Source organism: Schistocerca nitens, chromosome 3 (assembly GCF_023898315.1).
Source record: "Schistocerca nitens isolate TAMUIC-IGC-003100 chromosome 3, iqSchNite1.1, whole genome shotgun sequence".
Taxonomy (NCBI): Eukaryota; Metazoa; Arthropoda; class Insecta; order Orthoptera; family Acrididae; genus Schistocerca; species Schistocerca nitens.
In genome coordinates, this window is record NC_064616.1 from 983,716,625 (window position 1) to 983,743,927 (window position 27,303).

At 37.7% G+C, this 27,303-nt stretch overlaps 1 protein-coding gene across 1 annotated transcript; it reads left to right on the forward strand.

Annotated features, from left to right (window-relative positions):
- On the forward strand, window positions 1-26,206 carry LOC126248006 (beta-1,4-N-acetylgalactosaminyltransferase bre-4-like). Its single transcript, XM_049948587.1, has 2 exons — window positions 1-277; window positions 24,881-26,206. The coding sequence occupies exon 2, from the start codon at window positions 25,026-25,028 to the stop codon at window positions 26,028-26,030; it is 1,005 nt and encodes a 334-aa protein (XP_049804544.1). The 5' UTR covers window positions 1-277; window positions 24,881-25,025; the 3' UTR covers window positions 26,031-26,206.
- Window positions 26,207-27,303: the final 1,097 nt, after the last annotated feature.

Here is a 27,303-nt window from a genome sequence, read left to right on the forward strand (position 1 = left end):
TTGGCTGTAAAGAAGAAGAAGGGTGGTGTTGTACTGTGTGTTGAAAATTTCTAAATATTTGAACAAGTAATTGTTGTGTTGCGATTACGCTTGAAGTAGTTCTTTACATTTTTTATACAGCGGGCTAGTAATTATTGGGTGAAGTGCAAGTGATTTCGGTTTACGAGACATTGCTGAATGTGTGCAGAGTAAAAGCCGGCTAGAAAATTGCGTGATCCCTCAGTTCCTTTCTTGCACATGATTCGGAGATAAATTCGGTCAAGTCATTATTATACAGGTACGTGAATTAGACACCATACTTGTTTGAGGAAATAAGACACAATGAAGCAGAAAACCAAATTAGTGTTACAAGGTATGGCAACATTTTTATATACAGTTATCGGCGCTCCTGTCACTGAAGCACAACCAACTTTTTTTATAATTTACACGTTGTGGACAGACCTTCAAATCACTATATGTATATAATTTAAACTGAATACTTTCGTAATAGACCGCATTAAAGAGCGCTCAAAAACGCGTCGTTTGTAATACTTTTTGTGCAAAAGTGGCAGGAAGTCCGATAACAGTATATTAAAAAATCGAAACAGTTCAACGATCTGAATGTAAATATAAAATGTTTATCTCTTATCGTTAAAGTGAAGTTAAGGCTATCCGATTCGCTTTGCGGAAATCGGTCCAGTGTGTGGTATTTGTTATATAGGCCTATAAATTGTGATACCGTGTATGAGTATACTTCATTTTCCAAGAATAACATCGTTAAACACACGTCGTAATAGAGGAGCTGTAATAGTAACCCAAACGCTGTTACCGTATGAAGTCTGAGTTATAGGATCTGAAGTTTTATTTTTGCAGCGTACAGCTGAGCGTTAATTTGCGTAGTTTTTTTTAAATTGAAACAGTAGAGTGCAGACACTTTACGAATTACAGAATTTGTTGGACTTGATAGTCTCTATTTAACACATGGTTTAAAAAAAATCGCTGTTTAATTAAGAGACAAATGTTAACGTTAATTTACATTTACAAGAGGGGGTGGAAAACACTTGTTAAATATTTGTGCAAAGTCATTTTCGGCACACCTCCGTATGGATTAGTTTTCACTGCAAGTGTCGATCATCTTTGTTGTATTTAAACGATCACACATTACCTGTATACCCTGTAACTTTGTGGTTACAAGCACATCATAGCCAAGATTTTAGACATTACCACCCTATGCCTCTTTTATATGTTTTAAGTATCATTCGCACTAACATTCAAGAGCAACTGATAGTGTAGATTCGTTAACTAGCTATTGTATGTAGGAAATAACAAAGTTAAACAAACACACCAAATGTGTGAACTATTGCATATCATGAAGATGATCAGAGTACATTAAAAGAGACTGTATATAACTCATACAACTTGCAACTGAAAATGACTTGCATCAAATACTGACCTGTTGGGAGGGCATTACTGTCTTGAGTATGGGGAATTAATTGTAGGCAAGATGAATGTATTGCTTTTATGCAATTTTTGTGTGTAATCTATGAAAATTGTCATGAACAGCCAATCACATTGTTTGCTGCGGAATTAAGTTTGGCACTGTAAAGCTTACTTGACTCGGGTAGTAAGTTGTCAGTTGTGCCTTATAAAGATATTCATTTGTAGTAGCCTCTTAAAGGCTGGAGCATTGCCAAATTAATATTCAGTATTGCTATTTCTGTGTTTTTAAAAGTTAACTTCTTCCCATGAAATTCTTACTTGGCTCAGTACTGGCCAGAACTGCTCACTGCCATTCATATTTACTTATTTGGCTGGTTAGAGATGATGTGTGATATAGAAGAGTGAAATTGATGGTTATCCACTCCAAACCAGCATCGGGGATTGGGACTTTCCTGTATCCAGATGGTACCCTTCAAATTGAGCTGTGTGAATTGCAAGACACTCTTGCTAATTGAGAAGGATACCAGACCTGGTAATAAGTTTGTCATAGAGAATGTGAGTTGTCCAAACCTATAGACTGATAGCATACTCATTTGAACACAGGCAGATTACACCTGTATGCTCTTGTGAGCTCAAATCTGTGATTCCCAGTTAAAGTACCAATCTGCTGTATGGTATCAACATCCAGTAGGCATTAAGATGCTAGATGAAAACTAGTAGTTCTCCCCATGCGCCACAGACCTTGCCAAGATAGGGTGGACTGTGTGCCACAGTGATGTAGATAGCCTTGTCACAGGTACAACCACAACAGGGGGAAATTTGTGGAGAGGTCAGACCAATATGTGGTTCCTGAAGAGTGGTAGCAGCCTTTTAAATGGTCGCAGCTGCAACAGTCTTTGTAGTTGACTGATCTGGCCTTGTTGTGGTATTCCTGTGAATGACTGAAAGTATGGGCAAACTACAGCCATAATTTTTCCAGAGGGCATGCAGCTCTACTGCCTGGTTAAATGATGATGGCGTCCTCTTGGGTAAAGTGTTCCTGAGGTTAAAATAGTCCTTCACTACAGTCTCCTGCGGGGGACTATTCAGGAAAACCAAAACTGACACTCTACAGATCAGAGTGTGGAATGCCCTTAATTGGGTAAGTAGGCTACAAAATTTAAAAAAGGAAGGGGTAGGTTGAAGTTATAATGGGAATTTGTGAAGTCCAGTGGCGGGACTTTTTCTCTGGAAAATACGGGGTTATAAATACAAAATCAATTAGTAGTAATGCAGAAGTAGGTCTGATGATTAGTATGAAAATAGCAAAAGAATGTGGGTAAGGTACTATGAACAGCATTGTGAATGCATTATCGTAGCCAAGATAGATGTGAAGCCAACACCCATCAGAGTAGTAAAAGTTTATATGCCAACTATCTCCACAGATGATGAAGAGATCGAAGAAATATATGATCAGAAAAAGAAATTACTCAGACAGTTAAAGGAGACAAAAATTTAACTGTCATGAGGGATTGTAAATCGATAGTAGGGAAAGGAAGAGAAGGAAAAACAGTTGGTGAATGTGGACTCGAAGAAAGAAATGGAAGAGGAAACTGCCTAGAAGAATTTTGCACAGAGTATAATTTTATCATCTCTAACACTTGGTTTAAGAATCATAAAAGAAGGGTGGTACATGTCGAAGGGACTTGGAGACACTGGAAGGTTTCCGATTGATTGTATAATGGTGCGACAGAGGTTTAGGAACCAGATTTTGAACTGTAGATATAAACTGAAGATATTGGAAAAAGGTAGGACATTAAGGAGATGGGACCCAGATAAATTGAAAGAACCAGAGGTTGTTGAGAGTTTCACAGGAAGCATTATGCAGAAGTTGACTAGAACAGGGGAAGGGAATACAATATAAGATGAATGGGTAGCTTTAAGAGATGAAATAGTGAAGGCAGCAGAGGACAAAATTGGTAAAAAAGACAATGCCTAGTAGCAATCCTTACACAGGAGGTACTGAATTTAACTGATGAATGGAGAACATATAAAAATGAAGCAGGCAAAATGTAATGCAGATGTCTAAATATGAGACAAATAGAAACTGCAAAATGGATAAGTAGGAATGGCTACAGCACAAATACAGGTCTATAGAAACATGTATAATTAGGGAAAAGATATATATACCACCTGCAGCAGAATTAAAGAGGTCTTCGTAGAAAAGAGAAGCACCTGTGTAAATATTAAGCGCTCATATGGGAAAGTGAAGAAGGGAAAGGTGAAAGGAATACATGGGTGGTCAGAAAAATTCTGAAAAGCTTATAAGGGTTTTCAGGGTAGGTTGTGCTGAGAAATGATTGTAAAGAAAGGGAGACAGGAAAAGTAACCACTGGGGTAGATAGTATTACTATTAAAGAGAATGAGACCATCCTAACCAACAATACACAAGTAGCTAATATATTTAACAACCATTTCTTAAGTGTAGGAGAAAAAATCGGTGAGAATAGTTCAAAAGAAAAAGCCAGGCAGTACATGGAAGAGTCTGTTTTGAAAAAATTTAGTCAGATTAAGTTTCACCTAACAAACTTTTTTGAAATAAGCAAAATTATTAAATCTTTGATAAATAAATTTTCTGTTGTAGTAGATGACATCTCTAATAAGGTATTAAAACAGTGTGGAGCAATTGCAGCTGATGTTCTGAGTCACATGTGTAATGTATCACTAACTCAAGGTATTTTCCCAGACAGGTTAAGATATGCCATAGTCAGACCTCTCTACAAAAAAGGGGACACCACAGATGTCAATAATTATCAGCTACTATCCTTGCTTACAGCGTTTTCAAAAATCTTTGAGAAAATAATGTACTCAACAGTGGTTAGCCATCTCAGCAGTAATGGGATGCTTAGTAAATCAGTTCGGATTTCAAAAATGCTGTTCCACTGAGACAGCAATATACAATTTCACTGTCCACATAATAGAGTCTTTAAATAGTAAAATGTCACGAACAGAAATTTTCTGCGACTTGGGAAAAGCATTTGATCGTGTGAACAATGACATTATGTTACAGAAATTACAATTCTATGGTATAAATGGAATAGCATATGAGTGGCTAAGTCATACCTACAGAATGGGAAAAAAAATTTTTCTTTATATGGGTCAAGTGATTTATTTAAGTAAGTTTGCCACTTCATCTAACTGGGGTGAAATTACATTAGGTGTTCCACAGGGTTCAATAATGGGTCCGCTTCTGTTCATGGTACATTTGAACGACATCCCTTCTTATCTGAAACAAGAAGCTGAACTGACACTGTTTGCTAATGATACAAGCATCATTATTAATCCAGTAAAAGGAACTCCAATTGAAAATGATGCGAATAAGGTCTTTGAAAAAGTCATAAATTGGTTTTCTGCAAATGGGCTTGCTCTAAACTTTGAGAAAACACAGTGTATCCAATTTTCTGCTGCAAAAAGTACAGTTCCTTCAATAAATATAAAACATCAACAGAAGTCAATAGACAGGGTAGAGTATTACAAGTTTTTGGGTGTACATATTGATTCGAATCTTAATTGGAAAATTCATATTTTGGATCTTCTAAAGCGACTAGGTTCAGCAACTTTTGCAATCAGAATAATTGCCAATTTTGAGGATATAGAAATTAGTAAGCTAACATACTTTGCATACTTTCACTCTCTGACGTCATACAGAATAATATTTTGGTGTAACTCAACACTTAGACAAAAAGTATTCACTGCTCAAAAGAAAGTGGTTAGAATAATGGAGTCGACAGAAGCATCCGATCCCACGCGTCTGCTTTGACCCGTGACGTCAGGGTGTTGTCGTGTGTGACGTCATGACGGCGCGTAGTTTGGTTTGAGTGTGGCTGTCTCCAGTTCTGTTTTATCTTATTTTATTTACTTTTCTGATCTGTTCGTTCTATCTTGTGAGATTTTTTTTTTTTAATTTAAAAACACTTATTACTTATTTTAATTATCTGTTTCCTCCAATTTCTGTTTTAGTTTATTATATTTATCTTTCTGATCTGTTCGTTCTGTCCCGTGAGATTTTTTTTTTTATTTTTTTAATGCAAAAAACACTAATCAGCTACTGAAGCATCTTTATCTTCTATGGGTTGCAGGGGTTACGACCCCTGGGAGGTGGGTGGGTATTCATGCATGGCTGTCTTCACTTACACTTTGTAGCTACGCAAGGCGTCTAAATTTGTTTACATTTAGTTTGCCCTCCACCCAAAACACCCCATTTCCCGCACTTGTCCCGTTAGTGTCATTAGGCTTCTTGTGGAAAGTGTGTGTGTTTGTTTTTGTTTCCGCCATATGTGTGACGTCATGGGTCAAAGCAGACGGGCGGGATCGGACGCTTCCGTATTTCCGAATAATGTGTGGGGTTCATAGTCGCACGCTTTGTAGGCATCTTTTTAAAGGGTTGGGAATTCTTACAACAGCCTCACAGTACATTTACTCACTAATGAAATTTATTCTCAACAACATGGACCAATTTAAAAACAACAGTTACATTCATGATTATAATACCAGAAAAAAGAAAGGCTTACACTATCCTTTACTCAACCTATCTTTGGCACAGAAAGGGGTAAAATGTGCTGCTATAAAATTTTTTGACGAATTAGCAGATGAAATAAAATGTCTGACAGACATCAGTAACATCTTCAAAAATAAATTTAAATCTTATCTCCTTGACAACTCCTTGTATACCATAGATGAATTCTTGAATAGGAATAAATAAATCTATTAATATAGTATATGCATGTTGTGACATTTAAGGGAATGGGGTAAATAATAGAAATATTAATCTTTAACACTATACTGTAATATATGTATATTAAAAAATCTTGTTTCTTATGTGCACTTGTGACACATCATAACGGCTACCATACCATGCGATTGATCATTGCAACACGCAACCAACTAACTAACTAACTAACTAAAAGAAATTGAATATGTTGTGCTGTTTCTGAGCTAATTAGCATTGAAGTCAGCCAATCTGGCCATAGTACACACAAATTCAAACAGCCCACCAGATACCGTTAGCGTCAGTTGTTTTTATAGCACAGATGATAGCACACAAGACCGTTAGTCTTTGGCTCTAATTCGATCCTTACTACTGGTCCATGTCAAATTGTTCTATCACACTTGTTAGGTTTTAGGAAACCAGACAAAGAACACATTTGATAACACTATCTCTGGGAACATGATGCAGAGGTAGGTGTAGACAGGACACAACAAACTTTCAATAGGAAATTGAAAAAAAATGTAGGAAAGTCATCGAAAAGGAAGAAAGTTTTGTTGTTAGGCAGTTCTCATGCCAGAGGTGTAGGCCAACTTCTGCAGGAGGAATTAGGACCCTAGTCTGGATCAGGTGACAGAGGATTTAGGTTCACTCTGTAAAGGATTTACCAGGGAAGACACCGTGGTTATTGTGGGAGGGCCAGGGAACAGCATCAACAGAGATCCTGGGTACAGTATAGAGTGTGACCTGGTAAAGATTGCGTCGGCATCAAGACACACCAATGTTGAATTTGTATCTGTCCTGAGACGCCATGACCGGCCTCATTTGAACTCTTCTGTTGGGAGAGTTAATTTGGAGTTGGAACGGCTGCTTGGGTCGGGTGCGGGGGCTCATATTGGTGTGGTTCCTGTTGATTATCTCAGTAGGTGGGACTATACCAGGCACGGCCTACATCTCAACAGGAAAGGGAAGGGGAAACTGGCTGGGGTAATAGCAGGAAATTTAAGGGGGGGTGGCACTGCCATGAATGGTAAAATACCAGTGGTTACAGGTGTTGGAGCAGCACCTTTTTTAGGATAGGTAAGACAGAAAGGTGTCAAGTTCTACGAGAGGTCAGGATTGAAACAAATCTTCAGTTTAGGAAAGAAATTAAACAGCACAATTCTAGCACATTGGATCACCAATCACAGCTATCAATTATAAATTTTCACCAATCACCAGAAATTTTATCTCCACCAAGTTGTATCTCAGTCCTAGGTAATTGCATTGATGAATTAAAGTCACCCAACCCAGTTGACATAATCTGCCTCTCTGAACACCATGTGACCACTGGTATAGGAACTAGGCCTAAGCACAATGAGAAACTCAGCAGGAGAGTACTGCAAATGTTAGAATAAGGAAAGGTTCTCATAAAAGTATAATTAAAAATAATGTAAGTATATTTCATCAAAATATTGGGAGTTTAAAGAATAAAGTAGATGAGCTTCTGGTTTGTTTAGAAGATTTAGAAGCTGAGAATGAAATAGATAGACTATGCCTGTCTGAGCATCACATGGTTACTGATATGGATAAGGTAAATGTAAGTGGATATAAGCGACTTCAATGTAGATTCTCTGAAAGAGGGTAATAGGAAAAATGACCTTGAAGTATTACTCGGTTCTTTCAATTTGACACCCGTTATTGATTTTCCTACTCGGGTGGTAAAGGATAGCAGCTCACTGATAGATAACTTCTTTATAGACCAAGATAAGTTTAACCAGATAAATGCTCAGCCTGTTGAGAATGGTCTTTCTGATCATGGTGCACAGCTAGTTACAATATATGACATAGCTCCATTCAGCAATACTAAACAGTCCTCCAAAGTAGTACGTTCAGTCAACGATTTAACAATTGCAAATTTCAGGGAAAGCCTACAGCAGTTAGACTGGGATGAGGTGTACCGTGAACCTGATGCCAATTTAAAATATAATTTATTTCATGACATTTTTGTAAATGCATTTGAAAACTGCTTCCCCAAGAAAATAGTTAAATATACTCGTAAGAAACCTTGTAACAAACCATGGCTTACTAAGGGTATAAAAATATCTTGTAACCGGAAAAGGGAAATGTATTTGACAGCAAGAAAGAGTAGTGACCCAGAAACTATCAAAAATTATAAAAACTACTGTGTTATATTAAGAAAAGTTATTAAAAAATCCAGGAGTATGTGTATCATGTCTGAAATCAGCAACTCTGATAATAAAATTAAAACAATTTGGAATATTATTAAAAGAGAAACAGGTCAACCAAGAGCACAGGAAGACAGTATTACCATCAAATTGAATGAAAACTTTACGAACAAAAAGTCAGAAGATGAAAATATTTTTAATAATCATTTTCTAAATGTTGTGGATATAGTAGGATCCAGGTGTTCATTAGAAGATGCTAGGCTGTTAATGGAAGAGGCCATACCTATGCAATTTGATACAATTGAAATCTCACCCACTTCTCCCTCTGAAATTAGGAAAATAATAAACTTGCTTAAAAGCAAAAACTCACATGGAATTGATGGCATTTCCAGCAAAATACTAAAAGCTTGTTCTCAACAGATAAGTAAGATTCTCAGCCACCTGTGTAATAGCTCTCTGGAACAGGGCATTTTCCCTGATAGACTGAAATATTCTATTGTTATACCTTTGCATAAAAAGGGGGATAGATCTGATGTCAACAATTACCGTCCAATCTCCCTTCTAACAGCTTTATCCAAAATTTTTGAGAAAGTAATGTATTCAAGAGTAGCTTCACATATCTGTAAAAATGAAGTATTAACAAAATGTCAGTTTGGTTTCCAGAAAGGTTTTTGAACAGAAAATGCCATATATGCTTTCACCAGTCAAATTTTGAATGATCTGAATAACCGAACACCACCCATTGGGATTTTTTGTGATCTCTCAAAGGCTTTTGATTGTGTAAATTATGAAATTCTGCTAGACAAGCTCAAGTATTGTGGCATGACTGGGACAGTGCACAAATGGTTTAATTCGTACCTAACTGGAAGAGTGCAGAAAGTAGAAATAAGTAGTTCTCGTAACATGCAAAGATCAGCACATTCCTCAAACTGGGGAACTATCAAGAATGGAGTTCCACAAGGGTCAGTCTTGGGTCCTTTGTTGTTCTTATTATATATTAATGACTTGCCATTCTATATTCATGAAAAGGCAAAGTTAGTTCTCTTTGCTGATGATACAAGTATAGTAATCACACCTGACAAACAAGAATTAACTGATGAAATTGTCAATACTGTCTTTCAGAAAATTACTAAGTGGTTCCTTGTAAACGGACTCTCACTGAATTTTGATAAGACACAGTACATACAGTTCCGTACAGTAAATGGTATGACACCATTAATAAATATAGGCCTTAATCAGAAGCATATAGCTAAGGTAGAATATTCAAAATTTTTAGGTGTGTCCATTGATGAGAGATTAAATTGGAAGAAACACATTGATGATCTGCTGAAACGTTTTTCAGCTACTTATGCAATAAGGGTCATTGCAAATTTTGGTGATAAACATCTTAGTAAATTAGCTTACTACGCCTATTTTCACTCATTGCTTTCATATGGCATCATATTTTGGGGTAATTCATCACTGAGGAATAAAGTATTTATTGCACAAAAGCGTGTAATCAGAATAATAGCTGGAGTCCACCCAAGATCATCCTGCAGACATTTATTTAAGGATCTAGGGATATTCACAGTAGCTTCTCAGTATATATACTCTCTTATGAAATTTGTTATTAACAACCAAACCCAATTCAAAAGTAATAGCAGTGTGCATAACTACAATACTAGGAGAAAGGATCATCTTCACTATTCAAGATTAAATCTAACTTTGGCACAGAAAGGGGTGAATTATACTGGCACTGAAGTCTTTGCTCACTTACCAAATAGTATCAAAAGTCTGACAGATAACCAACAAGTATTTAAGAAGAAATTAAAAGAATTTCTGAATGACAACTCCTTCTACTCCATAGAGGAATTTTTAGATATAAATTAAGAAAAAAAACAAAAAATATTTAAAAAAATAAAAAAAATAAAAAAAATAAAGAAAAACAAAAAACACAATAAAATAAAGTTGTTATATTAACTTAAGTATGTTGTTAAATTAACCTAATTATGTCATGTATTGGAAAATTCGACTCGTTCCACATCATTACGAAATATCATATTCATGATCCATGGAACTAGTATTAATCTAATCTAATCTAATCTAATTTAAAATTTAACCTACTTCATGATACCTTTGTGAGTATATTTGAAAACAGTTTCCCTAAGAAAACAGTGAAATATAATTGTAAGGAACAGTGTAAAAAGCCATGGCTTACTAAAGGGATAAAAATATCTTGTAAACGGAAAAGGGAAATGTATCTTATAGCTAGGAGGAGTAATGATCCCGAAACAGTGACACATTATAAAAAGTACTGCACTGTATTAAGAAAAGTTATTAAAAAGTCCAGAAGTATGTGCATTATGTCTGAGATTAGCACATCTGATAATAAATTTAAAACAATTTGTAGTATTGTGAAAAGGGAAACAGGGCAACCTAGAGCACAGGAAGACTGTATTTCTATCATACATAATGAAAAGTTTATTAACAAGAAGTCAGAAGTAGAAAACATTTTTAATAACCAATTTTTAAATGTTGCAGAGGAAATAGGATCCAGCTATTCATCAGAAAATATAAGGCAGTGTATGGAAGAAGCAGTAGCTGTACAATTTGATAAAATTGAAATTCAACCCACCTCTCCTCACTGAAATTAGGAAAATAATAAATTCACTCAAACACTCCAACAGAGTACTAAAAGCTTGTTCCCAACAAATAAGTAGAATTCTCAGTCACATATGTAGTAGCTCACTGAGACAGGACATTTTTCCAGATAGACTGAAATATGCTATTGTTAAACCATACCATAAAACAGGGGATAGATCTGATGATAAGAACTACCACCCAATCTCACTGCTGACAGCTTTATCCAAAATTCTTGACTAAGTAATGTATTCAAGAGTTGCATCACATATTTGTAAAAATGAGGTATTAACAAAATGTCAATTTTCTTTTCAGAAAGACTTTTCAACAGAAAATGCTATATATGCTTTCACTGATCAAATATTAAATCCATTGAATAACTGAACATCACCCATTGGGATATTTTGTGATCTCTCAAAGGCTTTTGATTGTGTGGATCATGAAGTTCTTCTAGATAAATTTAAGTATTGTGGTATGAGTGGGACAGTGCACAAATGGTTTAATTCATACTTAACTGGAAGAATGCAGAAGGTTGAAATTAACATTACAGATAGTCTGCAAAAACCATCAGAGTCCTCTAACTGGGGATGTATCAAGAATGGTGTCCCAAAGGGTTCAGTCTTGGGTCCCTTATTGTTCTTAATATACACACATCAAAAAAAGTTTTGCATTAGCCCAGTTCCCAGAACTTCTGAAGACAGGTGTTGACTGTGGGTATTGTATCACCAACACAGTCCCTTTGACTGTTCAGAGATGTCACTAAACCCGCCTAAAGATGTAAACAACCATGCATGAGCAGCACCTATTAGACAGACGAGGTTCAACAGCCAATTATTCCACCAGGTGCGACATACACAGCTCGTGCTGTCTGTAGTTCAACCATGCCTAGACGGTCAAACCGTGGTTCGATCGCGTCCGCATTGTTACTTTGTGCCAGGAAGGGCTCTCAACAAGGGAAGTGTCCAGGCGTCTCGGAGTGAACCAAAGCGATGTAGTTCGAACATGGAGGAGATACAGAGAGACAGGAACTGTCGATAATATGCGTCGCTCAGGCCGCCCAGGGCTACTACTGCAGGTGATGACCACTACCTACGGATTATGGCTCGGAGGAACCCTGACAGCAACGCCACCATGTTGAGTGATGCTTTTCACGCAGCCACAGGACATCGTCTTAGGACTCAAACTGTGCGCAATAGGTTACATGATGCATAACTTCACCCCAATTCCATGGCGAGGTCCATCTTTGCAACCACGACACCATGCAGCCTGTTACAGATGGGCCCAACAATATGCCAAATGGACCACTCAGGATTGGCAACACATTCTCTTCAGCGATGAGTGTTGCATATGCCTTCAACAAGACAATCGCCATAGATGTGTTTGGAGGCAACCCAGTCAGGCTGAACGCCTAAGACACACTGTCCAGCGAGTGCAGCAAGGTGGAGGTTCCCTGCTGTTTTGGGGTGGCATTATGTGGGGCCGACGTACACCGCTGGTGGTTACGGACGGCACCATAATGGCTGTACGACACGTGAATGCCATCCTCCGACCGATAGAGCAACCATATCGGCAGCATATTGGTGAGTCATTCGTCTTCATGGGCGACTATTGGCACCCCCATCGTGCACATCTTGTGAATGACTTCCTTCAGGATAACGACATCGCTCAGCTAGAGTGGCCAGCATGTTCTCCAGACATGAACCCTATCGAACATGTCTGGGATAGATTGAAAATGGCTGTTTATGGTCGATATGACCCACCAACAACTCTGAGGGATCGACGTGGAACCACCATTGAGGTGTGGGACAATCTGGACCAACAGTGCCTTGATGAACTTGTGGATAGTATGCCTTGACAGATACAGGCATGCTTCAATGCAAGAGAACGTGCTACTGGGTATTAGAGGTACTGGTGTGTACAGCAATCTGGACCACCACCTCCGAAGGTCTTGCTGTATGGTGGTACATGTGATGTGTGGTTTTCGTGAGCAATAAAAATGGCGGAAGTGATGTTTATGTTGATCTCTATTTCAATTTTCTGTACAGATTCCGGAGCTCTCAATACCGAGGTGATGCAAAACTTTTCTTGATGTGTGTATATTAACGACTTGCCGCTCTATATTCATGAAGATGCAAAGCTAGTTCTTTTTGCTGATGATACAAGTATAGTAATCACCCCCAAGCAGCAAGAATCAGCTGAGGAAATTGCAAATAATGTCAGTGGTTCTCTGCAAATGGACTCTCAATAAATTTTGAGAAAACACAGTTTATACAATTCTGTACAGTAAATGGCATAACACCATTGATAAAAATAGACTATGAACGGAAGTTTGTTGCTAAGGCAGAATACCCAAAATTTCTTTGGTGTGCATTGATGAGAAAAATTGAATTGGATGAAACACATTGATGATCTGCTGAAACGGTTACGTTCAGCTACTTATGCTATTAGGGTTATTGCAAATTTTGGTGATAAACATATCAGTAAATTAGCCTACTATGCCTGTTTTCATTCACTGCTTTCATACGGCATATTTTGGGGCAATTCGCCATTAAGAGAGAGAGTATTCATTGCACAAAAGCGTGTAATCAGAATAATAGCTGGAGCCCACCTGAGATCACCTTGCAGACATTTATTTAAGGAACTCAAAATATTCACAGTTCCTTCGCAATACATACATTCACTTATGAAATTTGTCATTACTAACCCATCTCAGTTCAAAAATAACAGCAAAGTGCATAGCTACAACACTAGAAGAAAGGATGATATTCAGTATTCTGGATTAAGTCTCACTTTGACACAGAAAGGGGTGAATTATGCTGCCACAAAAATCTTTCGTCATTTGCCAAATAGTATTAAAAGTGTGTCAGATAGCCAACCAACATTTAAAAGCAAATTAAAAGAATTTCTGAATGACAACTCCTTTTACTTAATAGATGAATTCTTTGGTATGAAGTAGTAACTGTTAAAAAAATAATTAAATAATTATTTTGTGTAAAGAAAACTTATGTTAAAGTGACATGTTCCACGTCATTACAAAATGTATGAAATTCGTGATCTATACACTACATTAATGTATGTATGTATCTGACAGGCTGCTTGAGTTTATGCACCAGATGTTGCAGAGGGGGTAAGTGTTAGGAAGTATTTTCTGTAGGTATTTGCCTGGAGCATAGTATTGCAAGGAAATAAAATGTGGATGATAAGTTCATACAAGAAGAGAATAAAAGCTTTTAAATGTGATATTACAGAAGACTGCTGAAGATTAGGTGGGTAGATCATGTAACGACTGAGAAAGTACTGAACAGAATTGGAAAGAAATGAAATTGTGGCAAATTTGACTAAAAGGGCGCATTCAGAGGCATCAAGGAATTTAGTATTGGAGAGAAGTGTAGGGGCTAAAAATTGTAGGCAAAGGTCAAGAGATGAATGGAGTAAACAAGTTCAAATGAATGTAGATCGCAGTAGTTATTCTAAGATGAAGTGGCTTTCAGAGGATAGCCTAGCATGGAGAGATGCATCGAAGCAGTCGTACTGAAAACAACAACAGTGACATTTTATGATCCAGTTTTATCCTTCGGAAGTGGGTGGACAGCTTTTAAGCTTACCTTGTGTGCTCTTATTATCCCGAGATTGATGTACATTTGTGCTGTGTGGGTAATATGAGATTTGCATGCCCACAAAAAGTTTTATTTTGTTGATTTATGTTCAAGGACCAGTTTTGACATTTACCTTGCACCAAGTGACACCTGTGTGAAACATTACTGTGACTGCTTGGAGTTTGACAGTTGTGCCACACACACACACACACACACACACACACACACACACACACACACACACACACACACTGTATGCTCTTGTGGATATGATATGTAAGCTGCTGTTTCTTCGGAGTTGCTGCAAATTTTCCTTGTTGTTAGTTGCTGTAGATACAGTCACTGCATTGCTATCTTTCTGCCGTCGATTTAGTCTCCGCACTCGTCATTTGTTTTGTATGTGCCACTGGGAAAATGAGTTTGTATTCTTCCCATTGTCTTTAGGGAGCTTTGGAATTCATTTATTTCCATGTTTTGCGATTTTCAGGCTAAATTTATGGTCAGTGTTCTGGCAGTTCTTCTCTACACTATAGGAAGTGGTGAGCTCTTATTTCTGTCAGATGCAGGTTAGCTGTCCCCCATATTCACTACTTTGTCAAGTAGCAGAATTGCAGACAATCTCTCAGCTATGATGTGGTGACAGGTCTTGGCCTTTTACCTGGCTGCATCCCTTCTCTGTTGCTTGGGCTCATGAGGTTTCTGAGGGAGGACACTTGCTTCCTTTTGGCCACATCTTGTGGCCCACGCTAGGTCTCTTCTGCTTCATGGATGTGGAGTTTCATACTTTTAAATTAGTAGTAATTTCAGAATCCTAGTTGAACACTGATACTTGGCTTGTGAGAAGGCCTAAATTGGAGTGTTGGGTGTTGAAGTGCTGTGATTAATTTCAAAAACTGGGCATCTCTCAATGTTCTATTGCAGATATGAGAGATAGTGAAGTAGACAGAAGGGGAGGAGGAAACGAAATGAAATTTAATGGGCTGAGAGGGTGTGTGATGCTATTTTTGCGATTTCAAAATTGAATAAATTTTACAGAGAATTTAACAACATGAGCCCACTAATCAAATTCCTTCGGGTGCTGATATGCAGTCTCACATGTGTACACAGCATCTCAGTGCCCTTAACAGTAATGACTTAACGTTTGACACTGTTCACACCCCTTATATACTCTACCAACCCTGGTAACAACAGTAATTCATTCTGGTGGCCATTCAACCAGCAACTGTAATCATTTATATACCCTCCAATCAGGTGAAGTTATATAAAAGGCATAAAAATAGGACACATTGAAATAAATTAAAAAGAGAGATGTTATTTGTGGATAGTTAACTTTCAGTATGAAGTCCTAAAGCAGTGTGCTGTATCAAAGCAGCAGAAATTTGCAAATATTCAGTTCAAAGGGGCAAGGGAGAGCATGAGATATCAGGGTTATTGCTAGTGCAGTAGCATTGAGTTGCCAGTTAGGCAGCCATTATGAGCTCCATAGGTAGATAGTGCATTAAACATTTTCATGGCCACCACTAGGAATCTGTCTTGGTCAGACAACATGTTGGACTATCGAGACTTCTGATTTCTTGATGTTGTGATAATGAATTTGCTATAAGTGTTACAGTTCAGCTTCATATGAATGAGACAGTTTAACCTCTAGTGGCTGTAAACAGTCATACCTGTAACTTCCTGTTTAGCAGAGATTGGTTTACAATGGTCCGTGTGTGTTAGAAGTAATGTTCCTCACTGTTTTCTTCTGTATCAGCAGTTCATTCCTGCATCCAGCAGAGGGACCCCATAACCGTAGGCTCTAGGTGATGGGGCTCTGAAGTAAGACATTATGTACTGTTTTGTTAAAATCCTATTTAATTTTCTTAGGAGGTAGAGGACTCATTAACACTTGATACATACAGGTACCCTGTGCTGTTTCCAAGTTAATTTACTATCATTGAAGAAACCCAGAACTTTAACAGCTCCAGTGTTACTTAGTGCATCTGTGTCACTCAGGCTGCATGTCATGCACTGTAACTTCTTTTATGTTTGCATGAAACAACTTCTTGGTCTCAGACCAGAATATCTACTTGTTTTACAGCCTGCTTGTTATTCTTCCCACTAGTAAACAATATTTTGTCATCTGCAAATTATAGGTTGTGTCCATTTGAGCTTAGATCATTAACAAAATCCAGAAACAAGAACGCACTTGCAGCACATTATATTGCAACTTCTCTATGTAGGAAGCTCCTCCTTGGTCTAATACCATTTGACATCTGTTAATTAGATGTAATTGTGGGGTTGTCAGGGCAGCTCCCAAAGTTCCATACTATTTTAACTTTGTAATCAGGGCCACATGTGGAATGCAATTAAAGTCCTTACTAAGATCACAAAGTACGAGAGCTGTACACACTCTTTCTTCAAAAACTGGGATTCTTTTTTGTAGTTGGATCCAGAGCTACTGTTATTATGGACTTGCCCTTCCAAAAACAATGCTGTGCATCATGAAATAAGTTCTTGCCTTCAAAATAAGCTAATTGTTTTTATTATATGTTTCATCACCTTAGGCAGCACTGGGATTATGGAGATGGAACTGTAGCTGGAGGCTTCATTGAAGTCTCCTTTTTTGTAAACTTGTACTGTGAGTGCTGATTTTAGGGGCTTTAGGAATTCACCAGTAAATAGGCATTTATTTCAGTTAGTGGTTTGGAATTTTCATTAATTACCATTTTCGAATGTTGCAGGACATACCATAATTATCTGGATTAACTGATGATTTGTAAATTTCACAATTCTTGCTGTGTTGTTTGCAGGTTTTGCTCCTACATTGGGTACTTAACCTACAGTTGCTGCCATTATCCTTATAAAATACTGCTTAACTTTATCTAGACTATAGGTATTTCAGCAATAGGTAGGTTTTTTCCTTTGTTCACTTTCTTATGGTTCAGGGCAAACATCTCATTAAATTTTTCTTTAATGGTCTGGACATACAACTGAATGCATCACTTGGTGCCCTCTCTTCAAGTAGTTGAAACTGTTATTCAGTAGCAGAGAAATCAGTTTGTGATGCATCTAGTCTATTGTTTTAGACAACTGCTACGAAACACAAATTTTGGATGTCATGTAGGAATATGTTGGTTACTCACTAAATTGGTCCATAGCTCCATGACTGCTGCTCTGTGGTCTGTGAACATTGGCTTGACCACACTTATCTTTTAGTTCCAACTATTTAAATTTGTAAAGTGTCAAGACAGGCATAATCTCGAGCTTGTAAATAATTTGCCACATACAGTCCATAACTGCTCATTAGATTCTCACAAATATGTATGATGAAATCACCACATGGGACAGTTTTTGCTGTCAAACAAATAGTGTGGCATGGATAATTTTCCATCTGTGTAATGAAGTTTACATCTGGGGAATGATAAAGAGAAATGGCAGTAGAGTTTGTATTTGGTAACTCTGGGCAGTCAGTTCTATAATCAAATCCACACTGAAGTTTTTTAAACAATTTTTTGCTCATATAATATAAAAAAAGACGTAATGAATGATAGTGCAAAATTTGTCCTGGTGCGTTGTGCATTTGCATTAACTTTTATTTTATTTATTTATTTATTTATTTAGCCATCCGTGGACATTTTAAAATTTATGGATGTTGTCAGTTACGTGCATTCATATATTTATACAGTTTGTTCTTACGTGTAGTTAAACATTGTGACATAAGTTATTTACAAAACTTATAACTATGGCTGCATTTTTTGCTATAGTGTCAGCTCATTTTCTGTAGGAATGTTATTGATTCCCACTTTCTATAGGAAAGCTCATCACAGTGAAGTACTGGGCAATTCTCCTGAACAGAAAACTTTGTGCAACAACTTTTTAATGTCATAAATTGCTGACCATTATTTCATCTTGTACAAAAACAGCAACACCATTTTGAAGCTGTTACCCAAGCTCTTTGCTTCCAGCTTTTCAACTGTTAAGTTGTGTTATGAAAAATTCATTTGTAAAATATCAGCTAGCTTTTCATCTTTTGTTACCTTTTAGTTTACTAAGATGGGCCCAGGCTCTTTCCTCACAGTATAGCATTCCGTTTTCATCACCAGTATTCATTATTTTCCTGTGCTGTTCTGAATGTGTGCATAGTAGACTTCTGTGGATGCCTTTCATGAGCTTTTTCAATCTGCGACGTAGTCTTGTATGACTTTTTGTTAGTTATTTTGAAAATGTTCTGTTTTTCTGCAGTTAAATATGATCTGTTTCCTGCTTGTAGCTTATACTTTGCCAGTCAATATTTGTGCATATTTGAGGGTTTACACCTGCTGGTTTGCACTTGACCTAGTTGTCACTGTAGCGATGTTTCAGATTTCATCATTATTATTTTCTGTACAAAAACTGCTCATCAGAGGTGGAAATACATTCTCCAAAGTGCCTACATTGTGTTTGATTGAGGAATTAGAAACACTGTACTCACAGTAATGTGTGTGTTCACTTTCAATGTTCATGATAGTTTTGATTTTCAACTACTGGCAACAGCCTATGTTAGCCCACTCTGAGAGCTGTGCAGTCATCATACTGTAGAGCCTGTACAAGTTTTTGTCGGCAGGGACTGCAGTGGTTGCAACATTGCCAAACACTGTTCTGTACCCAGTTGTGTATATAACTTTTTCATCTTGCTATTTTATGAGATGGACAATAAAAGGTCAACAACATAAGAAAAATTTCAGGCCAGAAAGATCAGAATATTCATACTGTCATATCTCAGCTTTCATTGTCAGTCAGTAGATTACCATCCACTACCTCCTCCATCACTGTCATTGTTATAGTTGTGGAGAAATGTAAAAGTTTGTAGAGAAAAAGATAACAAAGGAAAAGATTGTCTTAAAATATGATTAAAAATATACAACGCATAAGCAGAAGATTACAGTAACAGCAATGTAGGAAAACACAGATTGCTACTTACCGAAAGAAAGACACGTCAAGTTGCAGACAGTCACAATTAAAAGACACTTACATAAAGCTTTTGGCCACAGCCTTCATCAGTAAAAGAGAGATTACAGTAGGATGAATTGCGGGAGAACATACAAAATTAGTACTTGTTACTGTTAAGTTCGATGCCTGACATAGCGACACTGGAGCTTCTCAGTGGCAGTTATATGATACAAAAGTGTTTGTTGAGATGTATTAGATGAAACATAATGTTATTGGAAAAAAATTGTTATTGCGTTGCAGTAAGTAGAGATGATTAGTACTTGTAGAAGTTAGGAAAATAATTCCAGTCATATTTAATAAAGATTGTAGGAAAAATGGACTGTATAAATGAATGGAACTTGCATGTATCTTTATGCAAAGTTTTCAGATATGAGACATGACTGTTAAAAATTAAACTGTTGATCTTACAGTATGATCAACTTTTTTCTCTCTGTCATTTCATCAGTTTGTTGTATTAGAATTCTATATTGTGTCTGCAGTTAAGTCATTAGGAACAGAGTACTGGCCTAGTCTTCACAAGATGGGAAAAAGAAGGGAATCTTGTGGTTTTAACATTTCTTGCACAGTAAAATGATTGCTGATGATTAAGATAAAGAGAATACACATTTCATGTGTTTGTGTGGAATGATGTGGAAAACTGTACTAAAGTGAAATCTGATGAGCCCAATATTGAATTCAACTCTTTAATATGAGCCCCTATTGATATATGGACACTGTAAAAATGGAAAGGTGTACAAAGTGTGACAACAACATTGCTGAGACAGAAGAAGATTGGCTACAGTGAACAGAAATGAAAATGATGTGAACAATAAAACAGCGACAATACATAAAGATTTCAACCCAGAAAGATCAGCATATTCATGAACAGGTTATTAGCACAACTTTCCAGCTGTTGATTCAAGCAGTTGTTAGTTGTATATGCATTCTATAACTACATCTACACTCCGATGGCCACCAAGCAGTGTGTGACAGAGGGCACTATTCGTGTCAAAGTCATATCCCCCCCCCCCCCTTCTGCTCCACTCGTGGATCGCGCAATGGAAAAATGACTGTCGGAACGCCTCAGTACGAGCTCCAATTTCCCTTATCTTTGATTGGTGATCATTGCGCGAGTTGAAAGTTGGTGGTGGTAATAATATACACTCTACATCCTCGGCGAAGATCAGATTTTGGAATTTAGTGAGTAGCCCCTTCCGTTTAGCGCGTCATCTGCAAGTGTGTCCCACTTCAAACTTTCTATGAGATTTTTAATGCTCTCACGATGGCTAAAAGTACCAGTCACGAATCTTGCCACTCTTCTATGGACGTTCTCAATCTCTTGAATCAGACCCAACTGGTAAGGGTCCCATACAGACGAACAATACTCTAAGACTGGATGAACTAACTTATTGTAAGCAATTTCCTTTTTAGAAGGACTGTATCACTTCAAGATACTACCAATAAACCACAATCTACAGTTCGCTTTATCCATTACTTGTGTGATCTGATCGTTCCATTTGAGATCATTTCGAATAGTCACACCCAGATACTTGACAGATGTTACCGCTTCTAAAGACTGGGCATTTATTTTGTACTCGTACATTAATGGGGATTTTTGCTTTGTTGTACGTAGTAGGTTACACTTATTAATATTGAGAGATAACTGCCAGTCATTACACCACGCATTTATTTTCTGCAAATCCTCATTGATTTGTTCACAATTTCGTGTGATACTACTTTCCTGTGGACTGCAGCATCATCAGCAAACAGTCTAATACCACTGTCAATACCATCAACCAGATCGTTTGTGTAAATCGTAAAAAGCAGCAGACGTATTACGCTGCCCTGGGGACACCTGATGTTACACTTGTTTCTGTTGAAGTCTCCCTATTCAGGACGACATACTGCTCTCTGTCTGTTAGAAAACTTTCTATCCAACCACATATATCATCGGATAGACCATAAGCTGGCACTTTTTGAGCAAGCGACAGTGCGGAACTGAGTCAAACGCCTTTCGAAGGTTGAGGAATATGGTGTCAACCTGGGAGCCAGTATCTAGAGCCTGTTGTATGTCATGCACAAAGAGGGCCAGCTGTGTCTTGGAAGACTACTGTTTCCTAAAACCATGCTGGTTTCTGCAGATGAACTTCTCAGAGTCTAGAAAGGTCATTATGTCTGAACACAAAATATGTTCCATGATTCTACAACAAATCAATGTCAGTGAAATCGGCCAGTAATTATGTGCATTCGATTTTCTTCCCTTTTTATGGGTTGCTATGACCTGGGCTTTCTTCCAGTCCCGTAAAACTTTCTGCTGTTCCATTGATCTCTGATAGATGATGAATAAGAAAGGTGCTAAATTTATAACATAGTCAACATAAAATCTTACAGGGATACCGTCTGGGCCGGATGCCTTCCTGACGTCTAAGGATCTTAACTGTTTTACAATCCCAGTTACACTAAACACTATGTTGACATGTGCATTAATCCGCAGCTGGCTGCACCCTCTTGTATTAAAAGCATTTTATGTCATGTTATATTGCTGATTATTGCTACATTTCGGTGGCTGAAATCTACAGCAGTGACAGTGCCAACCTAGGCGGTCCTCTCTCTCTCTCTCTCTCTCTCTCTCTCTCTCTCTCTCTCTCTCTCTCTCTCTAATACGTAGATTGATAACGTATGTTTCACAGAGCCAACAGGAGGATGGTTTTAAGCTAACTAATGAGAGACAAGAAAGGGGGTGATGTATTGTGAACAGTGAAATTGAAATTAGTTGATATACTTCATAGATCACTCCCGGTAGCATTTTGTTGTGAAAGATTCCCTTAAATTTCTGTTGCCACAGCTTTTACATTTTTTGATTGGAGGTTGTGGTGACCGATGGATATGTAGTGTAGTCTGAGGTCTAGTTTGTATTTGGGTGTGAGTTGTCTAAGCCAACAAATGTGATGCAAAAAAAACTTTTTTTGCAGTTTTTGCTGTATATCATGTGTCACAAAATAATTTTTATAGTTATACTGAGTATCTTGTGAAATTAAGGATTATAATTGCCATCTCTCCACATTCATTCTGCATTCCATGGTTGTGTGTGCATCACGTTTTGTCACAATAACTTCAACTCATTGCTGCTAAACTCTTTGCCTGTCTGCTTTTCTATCATTGTATACTTGCTGGCTGTTGACACATCTCTTTGTGTTCATTTTCATTGCTTCCAACATTGCTCAACCAACTGAGTAAGTAGTGGAACTGCCTCTGCTCTAGATACTTACGCATTTCCTGTATGCAATATGGAGCTTGTAAAGTAAAAGGTTTAAATCAGAACCTGGGCTGATATTCATCGTCTGTTGCTCCTGTTAGGCATCTTGTGCTTCCAAAACATTTAAAGGATAATAGATGGAAACATCACCTTCCTGTAATTGCTGTAGTCATTGTATGATATTACAGTGCTGCTTTTTACAGTGCTGCTTCTTTATTCAAGCAGAGCATCTGTTCATCTTTTGAAACCATCACACCACTGAAACTCATTACTACACCCATCTGTAGATATGTGGAAACACAGAAAGTATTTCCAACCATATTTGCTTGAGGCACTTGGCAATCTTGAAGACCTGTCTAATCAAAATTTAATATTATGTCACTATTATACAGGGTGATTCAAAAAGAATACCACAACTTTAGGAATTTAAAACTCTGCAACGACAAAAGGCAGAGCTAAGCACTATCTGTCGGCGAATTAAGGGAGCTATAAAGTTTCATTTAGTTGTACATTTGTTTGCTTGAGGCGCTGATGACTAGGCGTCAGCGTCAGTTGATGCTAAGATGGCGACCGCTCAACAGAAAGCTTTTTGTGTTATTGAGTGCGGCAGAAGTGAATCGACGACAGTTGTTCAGCGTGCATTTCGAACGAAGTATGGTGTTAAACCTCCTGATAGGTGGTGTTTTAAACGTTGGTATAAACAGTTTACAGAGAATGGGTGTTTGTGCAAAGGGAAAAGTTCTGGAGGGCCGAGAATGAGTGATGAAAATGTAGCACGCATCCAGCAAGCATTTGTTCGCAGCCCAGGAAAATCGACTCGCAGAGCTAGGAGAGAGCTGCAAATTCCACAATCAACTGTACGGAGAGTCCTACAAAAAAGGTTAGTTATGAAACCTTATCGTCTGAAACCTGAACGTCAACTACCCGAGGCGATGGATCGGCCGCCAGGCAGCCCGTGACAGAGCACTTCATCACTGGCCTCCAAGAAGCCCTGATCTTACCCCCTGCGATTTTTTCTTATGGGGGTATGTTAAGGATATGGTGTTTCGGCCACCTCTCCCAGCCACCATTGATGATTTGAAACGAGAAATAACAGCAGCTATCCAAACTGTTACGCCTGATATGCTACAGAGAGTGTGGAACGAGTTGGAGTATCGGGTTGATATTGCTCGTGTGTCTGGAGGGGGCCATATTGAACATCTCTGAACTTGTTTTTGAGTGAAAAAAAAAACCTTTTTAAATACTCTTTGTAATGATGTATAACAGAAGGTTATATTATGTTTCTTTCATTAAATACACATTTTTAAAGTTGTGGTATTCTTTTTGAATCACCCTGTATTTGGAACCTGATCGTTATCTGTGATGTATCAGAAAATAAGTAAGTTTTTAGTATCAAAATAGTTTCGTTATTTTGACTGCACCAATTGTGATATGATTTATGAAAATTGTAAAATTTATGAAGTAAATAAAATACCATTAAAATCACATATTCAGTTGTTAAGCAGTAGCTTAGTATCCATCTCTACACCTGTAGTCAATTTGTATGTCATTGTTTTTCATCATGGGACTTTTGGTGACTGCAGTTTTCATCTTTGAATTTATGTCTTAACACAAAGCAGTATACTAGTTGTAGACAGCATGATCTGACACAGGCTTTAAATCAAAACAGCATACATTCTGCCATCTTGTGTACCAGGAAGTAAGATGTACACATCAAAATGGCTCATGAGGATACTTTAAGATGATAATCACCAAAATCCATTCACGTGTGTGTGAGATGAATGACATTTTGTCATAGATAGGAAGCTATTCTTGTTCGTGTTTGTAAACTATTTTTAAATCAGTCTCTCTCTCTCTCTCTCTCTCTCTCTCTCTCTCTCTCTCTGTGTGTGTGTGTGTGTGTGTGTGTGTGTGTGTGTGTGTGTGTGTGTGTGTTTGAGAAGGAACATAACTCTCTCTTGCATATAAAATGCAATGATAGCCAGTTCCTGATGTAGATAACTTTTTGCCCAAAGCCTTAAAACTTTTAATTACCAAATTGTAGAGAGCTTAGACATACAGAAAATGTTTGCAAACTCTGCATTTGCCTTGGTTTTGGTTGTAATATAATTTTACTTCTGTCTTTCAGGTCTCTGTCCAGTACTAAATGTGTTAGACTTCTCTTGGAGAACAGCAGCTTCTTAATACTTGCAGTATCCACGTTTAAAGATGCCTGCAAAAAAATAAAAAGTAAGCTTGTGTAGCTGAGACATCTGTCTGGAACAAGAAACATAATGCTTCGAAATTTAGCATCTGTGTGTAGCCAGAAAGCATACATTATTAAAAGAGTTGTTATTGCAGTGGTGCTGATTTTCTGTGTTATATATTCGCTTCATCCAGGACGCTTTGCTTGTTATTATTCGTATATTAATGATGATGAAATTGTCAGTTCTCTGGGAATCTCACCTGCTGCAGTCAAGATGGCGGAAGATTATGGCATGCCACTTTGTTCTGTAACCTTCAATAGTTCAGTTACTGAAGTGCATTACCCTACACAAAATACTGACCTAAATGATGGCACAGTATTTGCCAAAACACTGAATATAACTGATGGAGGTGAATGGAAACCACAGAAATGTGTTTCAAAATTCAATGTTGCTGTTGTTGTTCCATACCGCAACCGTAGCAGCCAGCTACAAATTTTTCTGAAATACATGCATCCATTTCTTCAGAACCAATTGTTGAGCTACCAGATATTTGTTGTGGAACAGGCACTGGATGGAGCATTTAACAGAGCAAAGTTGCTCAATGTAGGCTTTGTGGAAGCTATGAAGATACGGCCTTTTCATTGCTTTATTTTCCATGATGTAGACTTGATTCCTCAGAAGGACAACAACATATATGCATGCACTTCTCAGCCACGACACATGTCATCATGCGTGAATACTTTCCGTTACCATTTGCCATATGAGGAACTATTTGGTGGAGCTGTTGCAATACTTCAGAATCAGTTTGAGTTAGTGAATGGATTTTCCAACAACTTTTATGGCTGGGGTGGTGAAGATGATGATTTCCACAGGCGCATTACACATAAGGGTTTGAAAGTATTACGCTTTTCTCCAAATGTTGCACAGTATTTTATGTTACCACATGCAAAAGAGCCACCAAGTGAAAGTAGATTCCAAAATCTAAAATTAGGAAGTGAGCGTTTTGAAACTGATGGTTTAAATGCTTTGAAATACACTTTGCTCAAACGTATATATCTCCCATTATATACTTGGATATTGGTAGAAGTGTAATCTGATGTATTCTCATGCTATTTGATGTCTGTATGTACCTGAAACATAATTTTTTTGTATTTTCACAAGACTGTTAATGTAGTAGATTGTAAATGTGTTATTTATTTATTTATTTTATTGTTTTGCTGTGTCCTTACAAATTCTGTATTGTATTTTCTGTAGTAGATAGATAATTGTTAATTCCTTTTATATTTTTGACCAAAGTATGCTACAGTGATAATAAAGACACAGTTTTCACAAGAAAGATTTTAAATATTGAAACTTTTGATAAATTCAGTTAAGTTCACCTGTCATTTATGTTAAGGTATGTGCTGTTACGCTTTCTTCAGTTACTTCATGGAAAAACGACGTACAATGCTTATTTACATAAAATAATTAATTTTTTTTAGTAGAAAAGTATTTGGCGTGAATAAAATATAGTAATAAGTTATAGAAAACAAAGATACTGTAACTTACCAAACGAGATAGCACTGGTATATAGACACAATAAAGAACACACAAACACACACACAAATTTCAAGCTTTCGCAACCCAAGGTTGCTTCATCAGGAAAGAGGGAAGGCGAGGGAAAGACAAAAGGATGTGGGTTTTCAGGGAGAGGGTAAGGAGTCATTCCAATCCCAGGAGCAGAAAGACTTACCTTGGGGGAAAAAAGGACAGGTATACACTCGCGCGCGCACACACACACATCCATCCGCACATATATAGAGACACAGGCAGACATGTGTAAATGCATTTACACATGTCTGCCTGTGGTTGATGTTAGTTAAGAATGCCTTTCAGGTGACAAAGACACCATTATCAACATCTCATTGAGTTTGAACGAAGTTGTGTAATAGGATATAAGAAGCTGGATGTTCCTTCTGTGACACTGGGCAGTGGTTACAAGAATGTGAAGTCGCAAGAAAACTGGGCTCCGGATGGCCTCGTGGCACTATCGAGAAGGAAGACCATTGTGTTAGGCGTAGGCTCAGGTGCATCGTACTGCATTTGCAGCAGCAGTTGGCACCACAATGACAGAACAAACTGTTGTAGTTTGAGTGCTTCAAGGACAGTTCTGAGCCAGATGTCCTGTTGAGTACATTCCACTGACCCCAAACCACCATCATTTGTGACTTCAGTGGTGTCAAATGAGAAGTCATTGGAGGGCAGGGTGGGTCTGTTGTGTTCTTTGATGAAAGTTGGTTCTGCCTCAGTGCCAGTGATGGCTGTGTGTTGGATAGGAGGCAGCCAGTTGAGGGCCTGCAACCAACCTGTCTGCATGCTAGATGCA

Bases quoted from the DNA above. Each gene is read 5' to 3' on its own strand.
- LOC126248006 (XM_049948587.1), top strand. From the start codon at position 25,026: ATGCTTCGAAATTTAGCATCTGTGTGTAGCCAGAAAGCATACATTATT.